The sequence below is a fragment of the Diabrotica virgifera genome, chromosome 4, assembly GCF_917563875.1.
Source record: "Diabrotica virgifera virgifera chromosome 4, PGI_DIABVI_V3a".
In the NCBI taxonomy this organism is placed as follows: domain Eukaryota; kingdom Metazoa; phylum Arthropoda; class Insecta; order Coleoptera; family Chrysomelidae; genus Diabrotica; species Diabrotica virgifera.
This window is the reverse complement of record NC_065446.1, coordinates 155,837,142-155,856,113: the sequence shown is the minus strand read 5'-3', so window position 1 is coordinate 155,856,113 and position 18,972 is coordinate 155,837,142. Positions and strand designations below refer to the sequence as shown.

At 34.6% G+C, this 18,972-nt stretch overlaps 1 protein-coding gene across 2 annotated transcripts in view; it reads left to right on the top strand.

Annotated features, from left to right (window-relative positions):
* Positions 1–13,326: 13,326 nt before the first annotated feature.
* LOC126883970 (phosphatidylinositol 4,5-bisphosphate 5-phosphatase A-like) overlaps positions 13,327–18,972 on the top strand; it is a 236,386-nt gene continuing 230,740 nt past the window's right edge. For both annotated transcript variants that reach the window (XM_050649739.1, XM_050649738.1), the window contains exons 1-2: positions 13,327–13,487; positions 13,569–13,905. In XM_050649739.1, the coding sequence (XP_050505696.1) occupies positions 13,474–13,487; positions 13,569–13,905 (351 nt within the window). In that variant the 5' untranslated portion in view covers positions 13,327–13,473. The remainder of the gene's footprint in view (positions 13,488–13,568; positions 13,906–18,972) is intronic.

Genomic DNA, 18,972 nt, shown 5'->3' with positions numbered 1-18,972 from the left:
TTCAGACGTTCAACTAGATCAGCCTTTTTGCCAGTAGAACTCAGGTCCCTTTCTTCCAATTCAAGTCTCAGGTCTGCAATTGTTAGCTTACACAAGGAAGGCATGATCACACACTTTATTTATTACGATTTATATTTAGTTATTATTAAAGATTCCACACTGTATTAAACCGAGCTTATATTACTTATTTATTTTTTATCCCACTTCTGACACCAGTTGTTGCGTAATTGTCTTTTTTTTTACGCGATTGACTCTACTATTTTATTTATTTATATCTTTAGGCACTAAGTTTAATTTAAATAAAGGAAGACTTACTTATATTATTTTATTTACATCACTTATTTATTTTAATAATTACAAATAATACCAACTAACACATCTAATTTATTTACAACTCAAATTTATGATTTAATTAACTAAACATAATGACTACGATAACTAATAAATACATTTCACTAAATCCGATCGAATACAATTATATCACGCGTCGCGGCTCGTTCATTGACTGACTGGCCTGTGCTCGAATTCCTGTTCTTAAATATTCTGACAGCGGTCGCCTCGAATTGCCGTGGAAGGTCTGGCCTTTACTCGTAACATCGAGAATAATTAGGCCGGGTTGTGAGGCGTCACAATATATTGTTATGGAACGCTTACAATTTTGAACATCTTTAACAACAAAATACTTGGATCACAGAATATATTATCCTGATGTATTCTCTGCTTGGATCTTTCACAAATAATACAAATAAATAACTTTTTATTAAGTTCACGTCTTAAATCAATTATTTATCAAATACACTATATATCAATAATATTTAATCAATAACTCAACATATTCCCGATGTAATGTCAAATATTTAAAATTGTCACTGATTGTCAGTGTCTGACTGACAATATATGCTGACAATATTATATTCGGCTGAGTGCGTTGTAAGACAAAGATAGATTTGGAAAATATTACCAGGGCATTGTGTTCATTTTTTTCGAATCGTGAAAAAACCAATAAATATTTTTGAAAAATTTAAACGCAGAATGAAAGACTAAATTATTACCGAGGGCCGAAAGTCCCTTAGAATAAATAAAAATGTTATTTTGAATGATATATCTGAAATTAAAAATCACACTAAATTTTCTCTTAGTTTTTCACTCCTGTAACTTATTAAAATAAACATTATAGAAGTTCTCAGGGACTTTCGGCCCTCGCTAATAACGTAATATTTCATTCTGCGTTTAAATTTTTCAAAAATACTTATTAGTTTTCTCAGGATTCGAAAAAAATGAATCCCCATTTGAATAGCATTGCAGCCGAAAATACGTACCGATCCTCTTAAGCTTGAATCCTTAGATTTGAACAGTCACAGAAAAAAATATACATTTAATTATCAATAACTTACTACTTTAAATTAACATTAAAGGGTTTTTCAAGTAAGCAATTTATTATATTTTTTATTAGCTTCAATTTTAGTGATGAACACTTTTTTGTAAAAACTTACAGTTTTTGAGTTATTTATGAAAAATCGCTTTAAATCATGCATTTTCTTTCACAAAAATTAAAATATTTGATCTTTAATAACTCAAAAAGTATTGATTTATTTTAATCACAATATATAACAAATTTTGCTTACAGTTTGTCCCTCTCTCGATTTGTAGGGTTATTTTTAATAAAGTAATTTTCACCCCCGAGAAGGGGTGACATATACCCCAGGTTAAAACCCACAGTTGTTATTGTTAATTCGTGAAAATGAATGAAGATTTACCGAAATCGAAGGTCATAGTTGATTTTTACCTTCAGTGACTGCACTGTAGAAAGAAAATGGCAATTCAATAATTGAGATGTGTATATTTTGCAAGCTCAGAAATTATTAAACGATATGTAGTCGCTAGCCGGAAGGTCGATAAATATTCCTGAAAATGGTAAGCAGCATTTCCAGTACCATGTTGGGGCGTATGGAAATTTATCCAGGACCGGCCTAATATTGGATAGTAGGAGGCAAGACTGCAGCAGTTTGATTGGCTTCTATACTGCGACTCACCAACCCGTTCGGCAAGCGTGGTGTTTTATGTTGCCAACATCCCCTCAAATAAATCGAAATGTCAGATTTTAAAACAAAGACGGAAAGACCCCAGGTGAGTAGGATAAATCCAGAGTCTCACACTGATTTATCAGTCTGTCCCAAGGATTCTGGGGGGGACAAAAAACTGACGAAACGAGAAATACGTAAACCCTTTTCATTCTACGTTGCCACCTATAATGCCAGAACTCTATTGTCAGAAGAAAAATTCTTCGAAATGGAAGATGCAATCAAAGAAATTAAATGGGACGTAATAGGAGTCTGCGAAATACGACACCGTGGTGAAAACTTAAAGACGCTGAAATCAGGACACCTCTTCTATAGCATTGGCTCCGAAACCGAATCAGTTGGAGGGGTCGGTTTCTTCATCCATAAAAAACATAAGAAAAACGTAGTTGATATAAAAAGTGTGTCTACAAGAGTTGCCTATGTAACCCTAAGGCTCAACAACAGGTATAAACTGAAAATTATCCAGGTATACGCTCCAACAACACAACATCCAGACGAAGAAGTTGAAGACTTTTATGATGATATATCTGTAGCTCTAAAAGACACACCCACCCACTTTACAATCCTGTGTGGGGATTTTAATGCAAAATTAGGCCTTAAAGAAGACGAAGCAGAGACATCACTAGGAAATTTTGGAACTCTAGGTAGAAATGAGCGGGGAGAAACACTCTTAGGCTTTTTGCTACAGAATAACTTGTTCCAAATGAACAGTTTTTTCGTTAAAAAACTACATAGAAGGTGGACGTGGGAAAGTCCTGATGGTAAGACAAGAAATGAAATAGATTACATTATCAGCGACAAAAAACAGATTATCACAGACGTGAGCGTCCTAAATAAATTTACTACAGGAAGTGACCATCGAATGGTAAGAGCCACAATAAAAATAGACCTCAAAAAAGAACGTAATCGTTTGATAAAAAAGAAAACCTTGCAAGCCTGGACTCCCCCATTAAATATTGATAAATACCAACACCATATAAACGCTGCTTTGGAAAGAAATACAACTTCAGATGAAAGTATAAATAGCTTAAATGAAAACATAATTAGAGCCATTGAAGAAAGTCAACGAAAAAACTGCCCAAAAAAGAAGAGAGATGAAAAAATAAGCCCAGAAACTAGAGAACTAATCAAAACGCGAAGTAAAATGAGAGGAAGCGAAAATACTGAAAAAAGTGCGTTAAGAGACATCAACAAGAAAGTGTCAAAGGAAATCAGAAAAGATCTAAGGAAGTATAAAACTCAAAGCATCCAGAAAACCATAGAAGAAAATAAAAGTTTGAAAGTTTTACGAAGGAAATTGACCAACGGAAAATGCGAAATACATAAATTAAAAAATAAAAACAGCGAAATAACATCAAACAGAGAAGATTTACTAAATATCGTAGAAGAATTTTATTTGGAACTATATAGGAGCCAAAGGCTGAATCAAAATAATCTGAGGGAAGCGGTTTCAAAGAAAATAATAAACCAAGGCTCCGAAATACTACCAGAGATAACCACTAGCGAAATCCATCAAGCACTGAGAAAAATGAAAAATGGAAAAGCACCAGGTGAAGATGGAGTCGTAATAGAGGCCATTAAAAACGGAGGCCACATTCTTATAGGTAAAATAAAAAATCTCTTCAACTTATGCCTTCATCAAAAGTCGATACCTGAAAAATGGAAAAACGCAGTAACAATACTTTTGCATAAGAAGGGAGATAAGACAGACTTAGAACATTATAGACCCATTAGCCTGCTAAACCACTTATACAAACTCTTTACAGAAGTAGTGACATCAAGAGTAGAAAAGAAGCTAGATTTTTACCAGCCAAAAGAACAAGCTGGATTTCGATCAAACTTTGGGACAAACGACCATCTGCAGGCAGTCAAGTTACTAATTGAGAAGTCAATAGAATATAATAAACCCCTTGTCCTAGCATTCGTGGATTTTCATAAAGCCTTTGACACGATAGAGCTGGATAGCATTTTAGAAGCTCTAAATGAATGCCGCATTGACTACCGTTACAGTACACTCATCTATAATATTTATAAAGAGGCAACAATGAGTGTTAAGTTACATGATAAAACCAAACAAATAAGCATAGAACGCGGCGTAAGACAAGGCGACACACTCTCGCCAAAACTATTCATAACTGTTCTGGAATATGCCTTTAAGATGCTCAACTGGGACAATAAAGGGATCAAAATAGATGGAGAAAAGTTAAATCATCTTCGTTTTGCAGATGACATAGTCCTTATAACTGATGACCTAGGAGAAGTAAAGAAAATGCTAAATGAGTTAGACGCTATCTGCTGGAAAATAGGCCTGAAAATGAACTTTTCTAAAACTAAATTTATGACTAATCTGATTCCTAGCGGGCAGCTGATTATACGCGAACAAGAAGTAGAACTAGTGGAAAAGTACATTTACTTGGGTCATGAAATTAGAATTGGCAGAGATAACCAAACATGCGAAATAAAAAGAAGATTAACTCTTGCTTGGGCAGCCTACGGAGCTCTGAGAGACATATTTAGGAGCAGTATACCGATCGGTTTAAAAAGACAAGTGTTTGACCAATGTGTGCTACCGGTAATGACATATGGAGCAGAGACACTGACTCTAACCAAGGCAACAGCGTCGAAAATGCGGGTTGCTCAAAGGCGCATGGAAAGATCCATGCTGGGCGTAACTCTACGGGATAAAATAAGAAATGAAGATCTCAGACAAACAACCGGTATCGCAGATGTTGTAGAACAGCGGTTCTCAATCTGTGGTACATGTACCACTGGTGGTACATTTCATTTTTTGAGGTGGTACACAAAACGCAAAAACAGCCAAAATCAGCACCACTATTATAGTTAATTAGATCACCTAGTTAGATATGTATTTCAGTTAGGTGGTACCAAAAATAATAAAAAGTATTTGGTGGTACATGACACAAAAAGATTGAGAACCGCTGTTGTAGAACGTATCACCAGGCTCAAATGGAACTGGGCAGGACACGTCGCCAGGCTGAAAGATTCAAGATGGGCACGAAAGCTGATGGAGTGGAGACCAAGAGAAGATAAACGAAGTAGAGGAAGGCCGCCTACACGATGGGCAGATGATATCAGGCGGATTAGTAAAAACTGGCAAAAATCAGCACAAAACCGTGAAGTGTGGAAACAATTGAGGGAGACCTATGTCCAGCAGTGGACGTGAATTGGTTGGATGATGATGATGATGATGATGTAGTCGCCAAATAATTAATTTAAATTATTTTAAGTACAACTCTCTCTTAAGCCGGGAATATGGGATGGTTTTCTTGCGAAGGGGTTGTAGCTCTATAATCGAAAGGCGCGTGATTTAAGAGTATATTCTTAGAATATAGGCTATACGAATTAAACTACTATTAACTTTTTTGTAAAAACTTACAGTTTTTCAGTGATTTACGAAAAACCGCTTCAAAACATGCATTTTTTCACGAATAATTAAAATTTTTATCTTTAATAACTTAAAAAGTATTGACTTATTTTAATAACTTTATATAATAAATTTTGCTTATAATTTGTTCTTGTATAGATTTATGCAGTTATTTTTTATAAAATAATTTTCACCCCCGAGAAGGGGCGGTATCAACCCTCAGGGTAAAGGCGCAAGGTGGTACCATGTCACCTTTGTTTCTTGAGGTATCCTCTAACCACTGACCAATTTTCGTGAAAATCGATGAAGGTTCACCGAAATTGAAGGTAATCGTTGATTTTTACTGTCAGTGACTGCACTATACAAAATAAATTGCAATTTACTGATTTAAATGCGCGTAATTTGGAAGCTTATAAATTATTCAATGATATATAGTGGCCAAATAATTAGTTTAATGCATTTTAAGTACAACTTTCTCTTAAGCCGGGAAGATAGGGTGGTTTTCTTGCGAAGGGGTTGTAGCTCAATAATCGAAATGCACGTGATTTAATAGTTTATTCTTAGAGTATATAATCTATAGGAATTATATCCGCAATACGATATATTTTAAGTTTTCTCAGCATTTTTTCTTAAGTTAAATCAATTAAAGGGGATGTTTGGGGGTGAAGGGGATGAGCTCAAAAATCGTAACTATATAATTTCAAGAGCTCATAAATAGCTCATAATTCTGCCGCAAAAACTGATTCAATATTCCTATTTTTAAGTAGTGTGGGGGGGCTGACTCAGCCCCCCCCCCCACTAAATTATCAAATTCCTGCTCAGTGGAACGAGCTCAAAATTTTTAGTTTGCGGAATATGAGAGCTCATAAATAGCTCATAAATCAGGGCTATTTGTTTTTTGATTTTTGCAAGTGGGGGGGGGGGCAGCTCAACACGGGTAATTTTTTTCATGTACTCTCCGCGTCCATCATTGTTGAGAGTGTCTGTACAAAGTACAAGTTCATATATATCGCCGAATGATTATTGTTTTTAAAATCGTCCGTATAGAGAAGGTGTTCGGCGAAGAGAGGTGTCCGGAGAGCTTCTTTTTTCTCTCTCTCTCTTCTTCATGTGCCGTGCTCGATTATCGAACGTTGGCTATCAAATTGGCTATAGCAATGTTGTTAACGGCAGCTCGGAAAAGGGATAAGAGAGTTTACTATAATATATTCATCCCATATCCAAAAAAGATAATAATATACTTCCTTTAGTCGAAGCAATAAAGCACTGAAGACTGAACCTCCAAAAAAACACGACAAGGCGGCTCTTAATAATTTTTTTTGCATTCGATTCGTGAATACACCAGGAAACTTTGTGACCCCTAGCCATGAGATAATATTGAAAAACTGCATACAAAAAATGCATTCTTAAAGTGCATCTCAAACAGAAAAAAAATTCAGAACTCGTTAATTATCGGCGGAAATGAGTTCAATTTTGTTACCCGTGGGTTTTTGGGGTCGCTTAAAACGAATATAAGGTCGTAAGCGATCTTCGGAGTCGTGTGGCGTTTTCGGCAAATTCATAAAAAAAATCGTCAAAAATCATTACTCGGGGGGTTTTTTGGGTCGCTAACGACGAATATGACATCGGAAGTGATCTCCGGAGTATTACATGGTACCCAGGGTACCTACTGTTTACCTCGTTGACATCGGAAGTGATCTCCAGAATACCTGGTCCCCAGGGTACCATTAATCGAAAGATTTTGGGTCGCTGACGCCGTACATGGCATCGAACGTGATCTACTAAGTACCTGGTACCCATTGTACCTACTATTTACCTCGTCTTGACGAATATGACATCAGAAGTGGTCTCCGGAGTACCTGGTGCCCAGTGTACCTACTGTTTACCTCGTCTTCTGGAGTTTTCAGCAAATTCAATAAAAAATTAATCAAAACTCATTACTCGGGGATTATTGGGGTCACTGACGACGAAAATGATATCGGAAGTGTACCTGGTGCCCAGCGTACCTACTGTTTACCTCGTCTTCTAGAGTTTTCGGCAAATTCATTAAAAAGTTAGTTAAAGATCATTACGCAGGGGTTTTTTGGGGTTGATGACGACGAATATGACATTAGGAGTGACCTCCGGAGTACCTGGTGCCCAGGGTACCTACTGTTTAACTCGTCTTCTGGAGTTTTCGGCAAATTCGTTAAAAAAAATTAGTCAAAAATTATTAGTTACAGTACGTACCCTAGGCACCAAGTACTCCGGAGGTAAGAATTTTAACCGAAATGTCTTGTTAAGATTATTTTTAATAGACGTACGCAGTTATACAGTCGAACCCGCTTATTGGAATAGCCTTGGTGACAATAGAAAGTATTCCTATAACCGGGATATTCTAATAACCGATCATTGGTCGCTAATAGAAACTTTTCGGGACCTTAAATTTCTATTCCTTAAACCGGAATATTCCTTTAAGCGGTATTCTAATAAGCGGGTTGGACTGTATTCTTATGAGTGTTTTTGCAACGTGAATAATATGGGGTGCGCATAAAATTTATTTATTTATTTATTATAGGCCTGGATCCCGCGTACCAAAAAAAGTTGATTAATAGCAAGCTGAAAATTTGTTTATAGCTTAACGGTGTCTAGTCGGACAAACTTTGATGTACGGGAACACTGAAACAGGGGAAGTTTTAATTGTGGAAAAGTTTAAAAATTTGGAACGTCAGATTACGAAAACTCCCTAAGTATTTTGTCGGACACAACTTCTAATTAATTTGTTACCATTTCATTATACTCTCATATAGAAATTAGACTGGTAATTTATCAACAATATAATTCTTGTCACTTGACATGTTCTTCGTGTTGAACTCATTGAAATGCCTAGTTAGTGATAAGCACCAGTCTGATTTTTGCATGAGAGTTTAATGAAATGGTAACGAATCAATTGGAAGTTCTGTCCAACAAAATACATGGAACGCTTTCGTAGTCCAACGTTCCAAATTTTTAACCTGTTCCACAATTAAATCTTCCCCTGTTCCAGTGTCCCCATATATCAAAGTTTGTCGGACTAGACGCCGTTAAGCTATTAACAAATTTTCAGCTTGCTATTAATCAACTTTTTTTGGTACTCGGGATCCAGGTATATTAAGCTCAACAGGTCTTGAAGACCTAGGGCTGAAAGATTTAATTTTTTCTTACAATTACTATTACATATTATAATATTTATAAAACTATATATCCTATACAACTATACTATACAATATTACATTCATTTATATAAATCAGGGGTTCTCAATCTGTGGTACATGTACCACTGGTGGTACATTTCATTAGGTGCGGTGGTACACAAAACGCGAAACCACAGCCAAAATCCAGCATATTTGTAGATAATTAAATTACCTACCTCCATAGATACTTCAGGTAGGTGGTACCAAAAATAATTATAAGTATTTTGGTGGTACATGGCTCAAAAACATTGAAAACCACTGATATAAATCACTTAATATTCCTTATAGTCTTTCCATGCATTTCTTGACCACTTCCTTCCATTGTTTTCTGTCCAAAGCTTTTATTTCCAGTTCTCAATATTAGGTACTTTTTTGTAAGTCTTCCAATACGCTGTCTTTCCATCTCCTTCTTGGTCTACCTATTCTTCTTTTTTGTATTAGTTTGTTGTATATTTACTTATATAAGTTATTTCGGAACACACCCCCAATACCATACTTTGGGAGCTGTCCAAGAAATGTCACACGCAGACAGAACACTGTAATGTCGGCAATGATTTCATGTTGAAGATGTCCAACTTGTCTCGTGTAAAGATACAAATTGATGTGTTTCAATAGGTTTGTTCCAACATGAACTTTTGGACGGCCCAAAAACCGTCACGAAACTGCTTGTACCGTTTGTTGTGCGCATGTTCGTAATTGTATCGCCCAGTTATCGTCCCATGACGGTAATCATATATTTGTCATTTTTGTTGGTGACAGCTTGTGTGCTTTTAGTCGATCAAAGGCTCAAAAAATTTAAAGAATTAAATCCTAGTGCTCAAGTCAGTCCAACCAGCACATTAATATTTGCCCGATTACTGAAATGATCATCACGAAACATAGGCGCCCATACACACGGGCAGGGGGGGCCGTGGCCCCCCTAGCTTTTCGGGAAAGAAAAAAATTACATTTATATTACATAAACGTATTTTTGTCAAAACAATATTGGATAATTTTGAGAGATAAATTAGAAACAACATATTTATTAATAAAAAAAATTCACATACAGTGGAACCTCGATTATCCGTCTCTCCATTAACCGTCACCTCTGTTAACCGTCAGGGCCTCGATTTTTGACCTTTCGCTTCGTTATCGAACGTATTCGCTTCGTATACTAAACAGATACGAAACGAATACGTTCGATAACGAAGCGAAGGGTCAAAAATCGAGGCCCAGGGTACATACAAACGTTGTATTGATTACGTAAGCAAAAATTTTAATGAAAAAAAAGTTAAGTTGATTTGTGATGGAGGACACAAACGGCTATCCATTGGTGACAGATAAAGAAATCGTTAAAATGGCAACAAAGGCGGACCAAACATATTCGGAAGACAGACTTGGAATTTGACTGTAGAAATGTTGATGAACCTATTGTAACTGACAAAGATTTGCGTAAATAATCTAGAGAAGCTGCATCGCACATGCAATAATTCATCGAGTGGTATTCTCAACAAGAAGAAGCCAATAAAGTAGATTGTATGATCTTATGCCGATTAAGAAATTCAGCCGTCGCAAAATGTGAAGCAACAGTAAAACAAACAAGGATTTCAGAATATTTTAAATTGATTCGATTGTACGAACACAAATCCCTCTTATATTGTCAAACAAAACATACAAATGAAATTTGAGAGTTATACCTACTATGAATTTTTAATATGTTTTAATGTTCTGTTAACCGTCTTTGCGGTTATCCGTCATACCCTTGGTCCGGTGCCCTGACGGATAATCGAGGTTCTACTGTATTGGGTAGTTATTAATAGTTTAACAGAAAATCTTTGTGTCTGCGACAGTGGTCTGTATGGAATGTGCATAATATACATTTCCCACAATCACGGTATGCTGCTAACGAAAACATTGAAAGAGATTAGAGGCGTGGGAAACATATACACTGTAATTGACACCCAAAATTACAAATTAAATGAATCATTTATAATACTGCAAAAAAACCATATCAGCAAGAAATCCGATCTCTGATCGATAATCACTAATGAGCCATTTGTCTTTAACAACTGGTATAAAATAGTAATTATATTTTATATTTTGAAAAAATTCATACTGAAAAATAATTTTTAAAATTTATTGAGCATAGTCAAATTTTAGTTTGCAAAAGTATTTTTTTAGTACATAAGTAGATTATTTTTAAAGTGTTCATTATGATGAACAGAACAATTTTATTTAAATTAAAAACAGGCGATCTTTCATGATGAATGAGTGTTATATACAGGGTGTCCCAAAAGTAGCGGAAAGGCCGAATAATTCGCGAAATGAACATCGGATCGAAAAACTGAAAAATACATGTTCAATAATTTTCAAAAATCTATGCGATGACACTAAACAAGTCCACCACTTCAACCCCTGGGTGTGGAGCGGGGGGTAAATTTTAAAATCTTAAATGGAACCCCTAATTCTTGTTGCAGATTTGGATTTTCCTTGTAAAAATAAGCAAATTTTATTCGAGCCATTTTGCGAATTGTGGATAGATAGCGCTATAATCGGAAAAAACGGTATATCGTGATACCACAGCAAAATTATAGAAACGGTCTAATATCTCGAGAAATATACTTCCAAATAAAAACTAAAAAACACGTGTTTATTATTTTTCAAAAATCTATAGAATGACACCAAACAGGATTTTTCATTCCACACTCCGGAGGTGGGGTGAAAGTTAACTTTAAAATCTTAAATAGGAACCCCCGTTTTTTCTTGCAGATTGAGTTTCCTCCTAAAAAAATAAGTAACATTTATTCGAACTTTTTTAGAATTGTTGACTTGACGGATGGCGCTATATTCGTAAAATGCGATTTATTTGCGCCATCTATCAACAATTCTAAAAATGTTTGGAATATGTGTGCCTTATTTTTCATAAGGATTCTATATCTGTAAAAATAAAGGGGGCTCCTTTTTAAGATTTTAAAGTAAAAACTTGGTTCGACACATACTCATGGTTAGTCTGCTCGCCAAAGTTGAAGGGAAGGCTTTGCAAGCATTGTATTCTTTTCAAATGGGTTTTAAAGAGAGGCCCAACTTTTGTGGTACCCATGACATTTCCATTTAAAAACTTGGTCTAGTGTTTAAATGTATGAATAATTCCTCACAACAGGGTTCAAACTAGGTTTTTTAGGTGGTTTAAACTACAGTAGACTCCCTCTATAACGAGAACTGAAATGGTGAATTAATTATCTCGTTATAAGCGGATCTCGTTATATCAAACAATAATAATAATGAAATTTTTTGATGCCTCTTACGTAGTTTATTATGTGTCGATGGTCAACCTGAACAGTGAACAATGATACTTCGCTGCGATAGATTGTAAATTTCCTATAGTATTCAGTATCGGTCGATAAACAGGCAGATGTTTATTACAGGTGGCCGAGTTTATTATAGCACTGGCCTCGATAATAAGACAGACGTTGGGCATTTCTATGTACAGGTAGTTGGGGCATTTATTTATTTATGACCATTACAACGCTAAAAACAGGTAAAGACAAGTATTCTTCGATTTAAATTTTCCTCGTTATAACCAAATTCAATAGGGATTTCATGGGACACCTAATGTACCTCGTTATAAGCGAAACCTCGTTATATCCGTGTTCGTTATAGAGAGAGTCTACTGTATATATTGTCATCCGAAATATACAAAATGTAATGTGCAACATCTTCACGTTTGGCCCCCCCTAAAAATTTTTATATGGGCGCCCTTGTCACGAAACCGTCACCGAAAGATCACAATTCTTGTTGGAACAGTGGGAAGGACGATCCGATGATGATCATATTTTTGTTGGAACGGATTTTCTTTACTGCGCAGGATCGTTACCGTTTCCTGACGGTTCTCGGTCGTGTTGGAACAAACCTAATAAAGTAGTCAAAGTCGGTCCATAGTTTTATTAACAACTAGATTTGTTCTTTATCAATTCAGGGTGTTTCTAAATAAGTGCGACAAACTTTAAGTGGAAAGGAACAAAATGTAAAATTTTGACGCCTGTATTTTAAATGTAATCATTTTTTTCGAATCCTGAGAAAACTAATAAGTACTTTTGAAAAATTTAAACGCAGAATGGAAGGTTATTTTATTGCCGAGGGCAGAAAGTCCCTTAGAATGAATAAAATGTTTTTTAATGACATATTTGAAACTAAAAATCACATTAAATTTTCTTAATTTTTCACCCCTGTAACTTATTAAAATAAACATAGAAGTTTTCAGGGACTTTCGACCCTCGGTCCTAACGTAATCTTTCATTCTGCGTTTCAATTTTTTAAAAATACTTATTAGTTTTCTTAGGATTCGAAAAAAAAAATCCCATTTATATTCTTGTTATTGCTTTTTTTTTGTATAATAAACGTTACTTACAAGGAATTACTTTTAATATTATTTTGTACAAACTTCTAATTAATAATATTTTCTTATTCGACTCAAAAAATACTATAAATTTTACCAGAATTTGTACTTTAAAATCGTAGTTTCGAAAGCGGTAGTCCGAAAGTCGGACTACGGACGTCATCAATTGCGACGTTGCCTTTTTCTGTTCATGGCTTGTAATGTAAAGTACAGGTAGCTATGGCCCTAGCCAAGTCTATCCTTTTACATGTCTCTGACTGGAACGTCAAGTCAAAGTGAAACCAGTCAAACGTCAAAACTTGAAAACTGCACAATTTAATGTTTGGCATTGAACATTAAAGTAATATTGATTTAATTATTTATTTTTGTAATACGTAATACCTAGTTATACATTTGATTTTAACTAAAAATCTGAACAACATGGACAACTTAAGGTAGGAAATCAATCTAAATATTATATAAATATAATCATTTTAATCTAAATATTTGAACATTACAAAACTATTAATTTTCAGGCTCTATTTAGCTACCTACAATGTAGGTACTAGTTCCCCAGATCAAGATTTAAGGGAGTTATTATCCATAACTGACAGGAAAAGTGAGACACGTCCCGATTTTTTTGCACTATCCTTTCAAGAGGTGAAGGCACAACCACAGAATATGCTAATGGATACATTATTTGATGATCCATGGACTTTTGCTATTAAAGAACTCCTCCAGAGAGATTACATTAAACTAAAATCTCTCCGATTGCAAGGGCTTCTATTAATAGTATTTTCCCTAAGGAAGCATCTTTTGAATATAAGAGAAATTGATTCTGAGTATACAAGAACTGGTTTAGGAGGAATGTGGGTAAGTATTTTAAAATGATTTTATTCCTATTGTAGGTATTTTAAGATCAAAAAATTATAAATATATCTAACTATTACCATCAATTTTAATATTTGTGGATGCAAATCATTATATCCACAAATGATACTGCACACATCTTATGGAAAATATAATGTCACTCAAACTCAATAAAACTTACATGAATAGCTTCATCTTAATTTAACAGTCATTTTTTATCATTGCGCCAACTCTTAATTATGATTAATTATGGCGCAAATTGCAATTAAAGTTTATCGAAATCACATTTTCGAAGTTAATAAAAGTGTCGGTTACAATCACTATTACTCTGGGTGCTATTCAAAAGAGCTTAAACCCAGCGGGATCTAAGCGGATTAATGAAACTATTCGTCGGCTTAGTGACACAGAAATGTAACTACATTTTGTCTCGTTTTGAGATATCTACACCAATGAACTTACCTTAATGAGTTCTTTTGAGTGACACCCCTTTCTGAACACCTAAAACCCTAGTGAGGAGTTACAAAAACGAGCTTTTACGACATTTTCATATGCGGCCAATTCCTGCATTGTTTCTGCCAATTATGCAGTTGCACCTTGCATTTGAATAGGTGGAAAATATTAATTAATTAAACTGCACCCAATTTTTAAAAACATTCAATATTAGGCACATGTTGGACCGGTATTAATCCACAAAACAAAATGTTCATTCCGAGCTTCAACTATCTATCTTGTTTTAATAATTAATCGTGCTTTATTAGCATCTTCAGTAGACAACTGTCTTTGTCCTCTTGGTAGAAGTGGTGGCATATGACATTCTAGGCCTAAATAATTTAATGAATGAATAGAATCATGCTAGCCTCTACCTACAATTCGCTACTGTGCGTGAAAAAGTAGATAAGTCAAAAAAAGTGATGTTTTGCAGAATTGCGTGGATGTTAATTAAACACCGAAGTACTTCTAGTCAGTTTTATTTTAAAAGAAACTCAATAATTCTACAAATAACTTAAACATCAAAATCAACATTTATTTTTCCTTGACACTTATTTTTGCTTACAGTTGACATCTGACACTTATATAACATTGTTTCCAACTACATCATACAATAACAAAAATCCCCTAGATTTGCCGTTGCTTATTTTTACTGGGTATTCAACACCCCCCCTCAACGGTAAATCTCCTAGATCTAAATTAATTTTTTTATTCTAAACCTAGCAACTCTCTAAATTTTTTAAACAGAGTTAAACCTAATGGTTTTGTACATATGTCAGCCTGTTGGTCACTTGTATTAAGATATTTTAATACAACAATATTTTCCTTAATTTTATCTCGTACAAAATGAAATCTAATATCAACATGTTTTAGTCTCTTATGAAATTCCGGATTTCTACTAACCCTTATAGCGCTTTGATTGTCTGCATGAATTAGAACCGCTACATAATCAGGTTTTATTTTTAAATCATACATTAAGTATCTTAGCCAACATGCTTCACTCACACATACACTTAGTGCAACATATTCAGCTTCAGTAGAGGACAAACTGACTGTAGACTGTTTCCGTGATGCCCATGACACCGTGCAATTAAAAACTTTGAATACATATCCTGATGTAGATTTTCTATCAGTACGGTCACCTGCCCAATCTGAATCTGAGTACCCTACTATCAAATTTTCCTGTTTATATTTATGTTTATAGTATATCAAACTCATAGTAACTGTGCTTTGAATATATCTCAATACTCTTTTTATTGCTACCCACAAATCGTTACTTGCACATGTTTGATACCTGCTTAATATACCTATAGCTATACACAAATCTGGTCTTGAGCATAACATTGCATACATCAAACATCCTATAGCAACTCTACATTTCTTTTCTATCTCTATGCTCTCAGATTTTTTTCGTTTGAGAAAATCGTGGTGAAAATTATTATCCATTGGTGTTGTTGATGGTTTGCAGCTTGACATGTCAAATTTCTTCAAAACATTTTTTAAGTAAACAGTTTGATTAATTTTTATTTTGCCTTCAGACAAATTTTGAGTTATGCACATACCCAAAAAATGTTTTATTTGACCTAAGTCGTTCATTTTGAAGTTTTTGTTTAAAATGTATTTTATTTTCTCAACTTCTTGATCATTTGTACCTGCCAACAGCAAATCATCAACATACAGCAAAATGTATATCCTACCTTTTTCATTTACTTTAATATAAAGACAATATTCATATTCAGATCTTGAAAAACTCAAATTTTGCATCAAATTATGAAATTTGTCATTCCAATTTTTAGGTGAACTTTTCAAACCATATAAGGATTTTCTTAATTTGCAAATAGTGCCCTCTTTTTCTTTAAATCCCTTTGGGAGTGAAATAAAAACATTTTCTTTAATATCCCCATTTAGAAATGCACTACAAACATCTACTTGATGAATTTTCATATCAAAAGTATTACACATGGCTAAGAAAATCCTTATTGATGGTAATTTTGCTACTGGACTATAAATATCATTAAAAAACATACCAATTTGTTGAAAACCTCTAGCTACCACACGAGCTTTATATTTCACTACTTTACCATTTTCATTTTTCTTTTTCTTGAACACCCACTTGCACTCAATGACTTTTTGACCATCACTACTTTGCACAAACTCCCATGTTTCATTTTCTAGCAACGCATTTATTTCTGATTGCATAGCTTTCTTCCAATTTTTACACTCACTACTGGCCACTGCATCATCATACGTCTGGGGTTCTTCATCATCACTAAAAGTCAACAAACTCATTTCGTCATCATCCAGAACATAATCATCATATCTTGAGGGTCTTTTTATATGTCTTCTCAGGTCATATCCATGCTCCTGCTCTATTTCATTCACATCTTCAACACTGCTATCAGTTTCGAGGTCACTCTCACTGCTTTCTTCTCTATTATTTTGAGGTTCTTCTGCTTCACTGTCATCTTCTTCTGACTTTATCTCCTCACATATCATCTGTATGTTTTTATTCATGTCTGTCTCCCCATTTTTTATTTCTATGGTTTTCTCGGGCAAAAATATGACATCTCGATGAATTTCAACTTTATTTTTGTCTGGGACAAATATTTTGTAACCTTTTACATCCTCACTGTAGCCAATAAAGAAACCAAGCATATTTTTTGCATCCCATTTTAATCTCTTCTCTTTTGGGACATGCACTGATACTCTAGAACCAAAACTCTTGAGTGTAGAAATATTATTGACTTTCTTTTTGTACCATAATTCATAAGGTGTCACATTTTTTATGCTACTAGGGCCTGTTCGGTTTAAAACATACACTGCTGTATGTATGGCCTCTGCCCACAAGTTTTTATTCAACTTTTGCCCTTGTATCATAGTTCGGGCTGATTCAACTAGGGTTCTATTTTCCCTCTCAGCCCTACCGTTCTGCTGAGGCGTATACACTACTGATCTCTGATGTTTTATGCCTTGATAGTCAAGCATCTCCTTTATTTCTTGGTTCATAAACTCTAAACCGTTATCTGATCGTAAATTTTTCATCTTGCAGTCTCTCTCTCGGCTAATGATATAAAATTTTTAAGGTGTTTCTTAACTTCTGATTTATTTTTCATGAAATACGCGTACCTATAATTTGTATAGTCATCCTTTAACAACAGGAAATACCTATTTCCCCCTAAAGACTCTTCTTCCATAGGGCCACATACGTCTGTATGCACTAATTGTAATGGCTCACTTGCTCTTGATTCACTTAACTTGAATGGTATTCTGTGTTGTTTACCTGTTAAACACTGTTCACACACGAATTTTTCGTCTATAAAATCAATGTTATTTTGCCTTAAAAAGTTTCTCACATATGTAGTATTTTGATGTGCTAGTCTGCAGTGCCAAACTCTCAAACTTTCTGTTGTTTTTGCAGAATTACACTCTGATAAAAATACATCTACTAAACAGCTGTTTTCTTGAACTTGACCGTCAGACAAGTTTTCGTTAGGGGTGCGTTCCGAAATTAAAATATTTGCAAAGGTTTCAGTGTTTTGTTCTTGTGAGAATAACATTTTGTATAATTTGTTATCCCGTGTTGCCAATGCTCTTATTTCTCCTTTGTCATTATAAAATTCATATTTTTCATTGTTTGAAAACATCTTATAACCTTTATCTAAGGCACATCCAGCTGAGAATAAATTAAATTGTAAATCTGGCACAAATAATACATCTGACAGGGTTGACTTTATAAATTTCTTACCATTAAATGCCCATAGAGTTATTTTTCCAATACCTTTAACTGGTAATTTTTCTCCATTTCCGACTTTTACTTGTTTTTTATAGCTTATCTCTATCAATTCTTCAAACAGATCTTGATTCCAGCACATATGTTCGCTAGCTCCTGTGTCCAAGCACCATTCATTTTTATTTTTCTTACTCCCAGTATATACCATGAATGCATTACTGTCAATTTTATTTTCTTCTCTGCTTGTCTGTTGTTTTTCATTTTTATTTTTATTAAACCAACACTCTTGTAAGTTGTGTCCTCGTCTTTTACATTGACTGCATACTTTTATGTCTTTCTGGCTATTATTATCTCTCTCTTTCTTCTTGAAAAAGCAATTTTTCGCAATATGGCCACCTCTGCCACAAAAATGGCACTTTAATCTGGTTTTCTTTTGCCCTTTAAATTCTCTGCTTGTATCACTTTTCATCGCCAATGCTGTGCTGCCCTGTGCTGACTTACTTCTTTCTTCTTCGATAAGTAGTCTTGATGTAAGTTCATCTAGGGTTTGTTTATCAGATGGTACGGATTCCCATGCGGATCGAAAATGCTTATATTCCTCTGGCAATGCCATAAGTATTTTTGTCATGATCATTTTATCGGACAGCTCTTCACCAGCTTGCTTTAGCTTATTTTTTATCTCTTCAAGCTGTGATATGAATGAGGCAACATTTTTACCTGATGAAAACTCCAAGAGAAAAAACTTTTGTTGCATTAAATGAATGCTCACCTCTGACTCTTTGTCGTAGACAGACTTCAACTTTGTCCACATATCTTTCGAGGTCTCACAGGATAAAATGTGTGTCATAGGG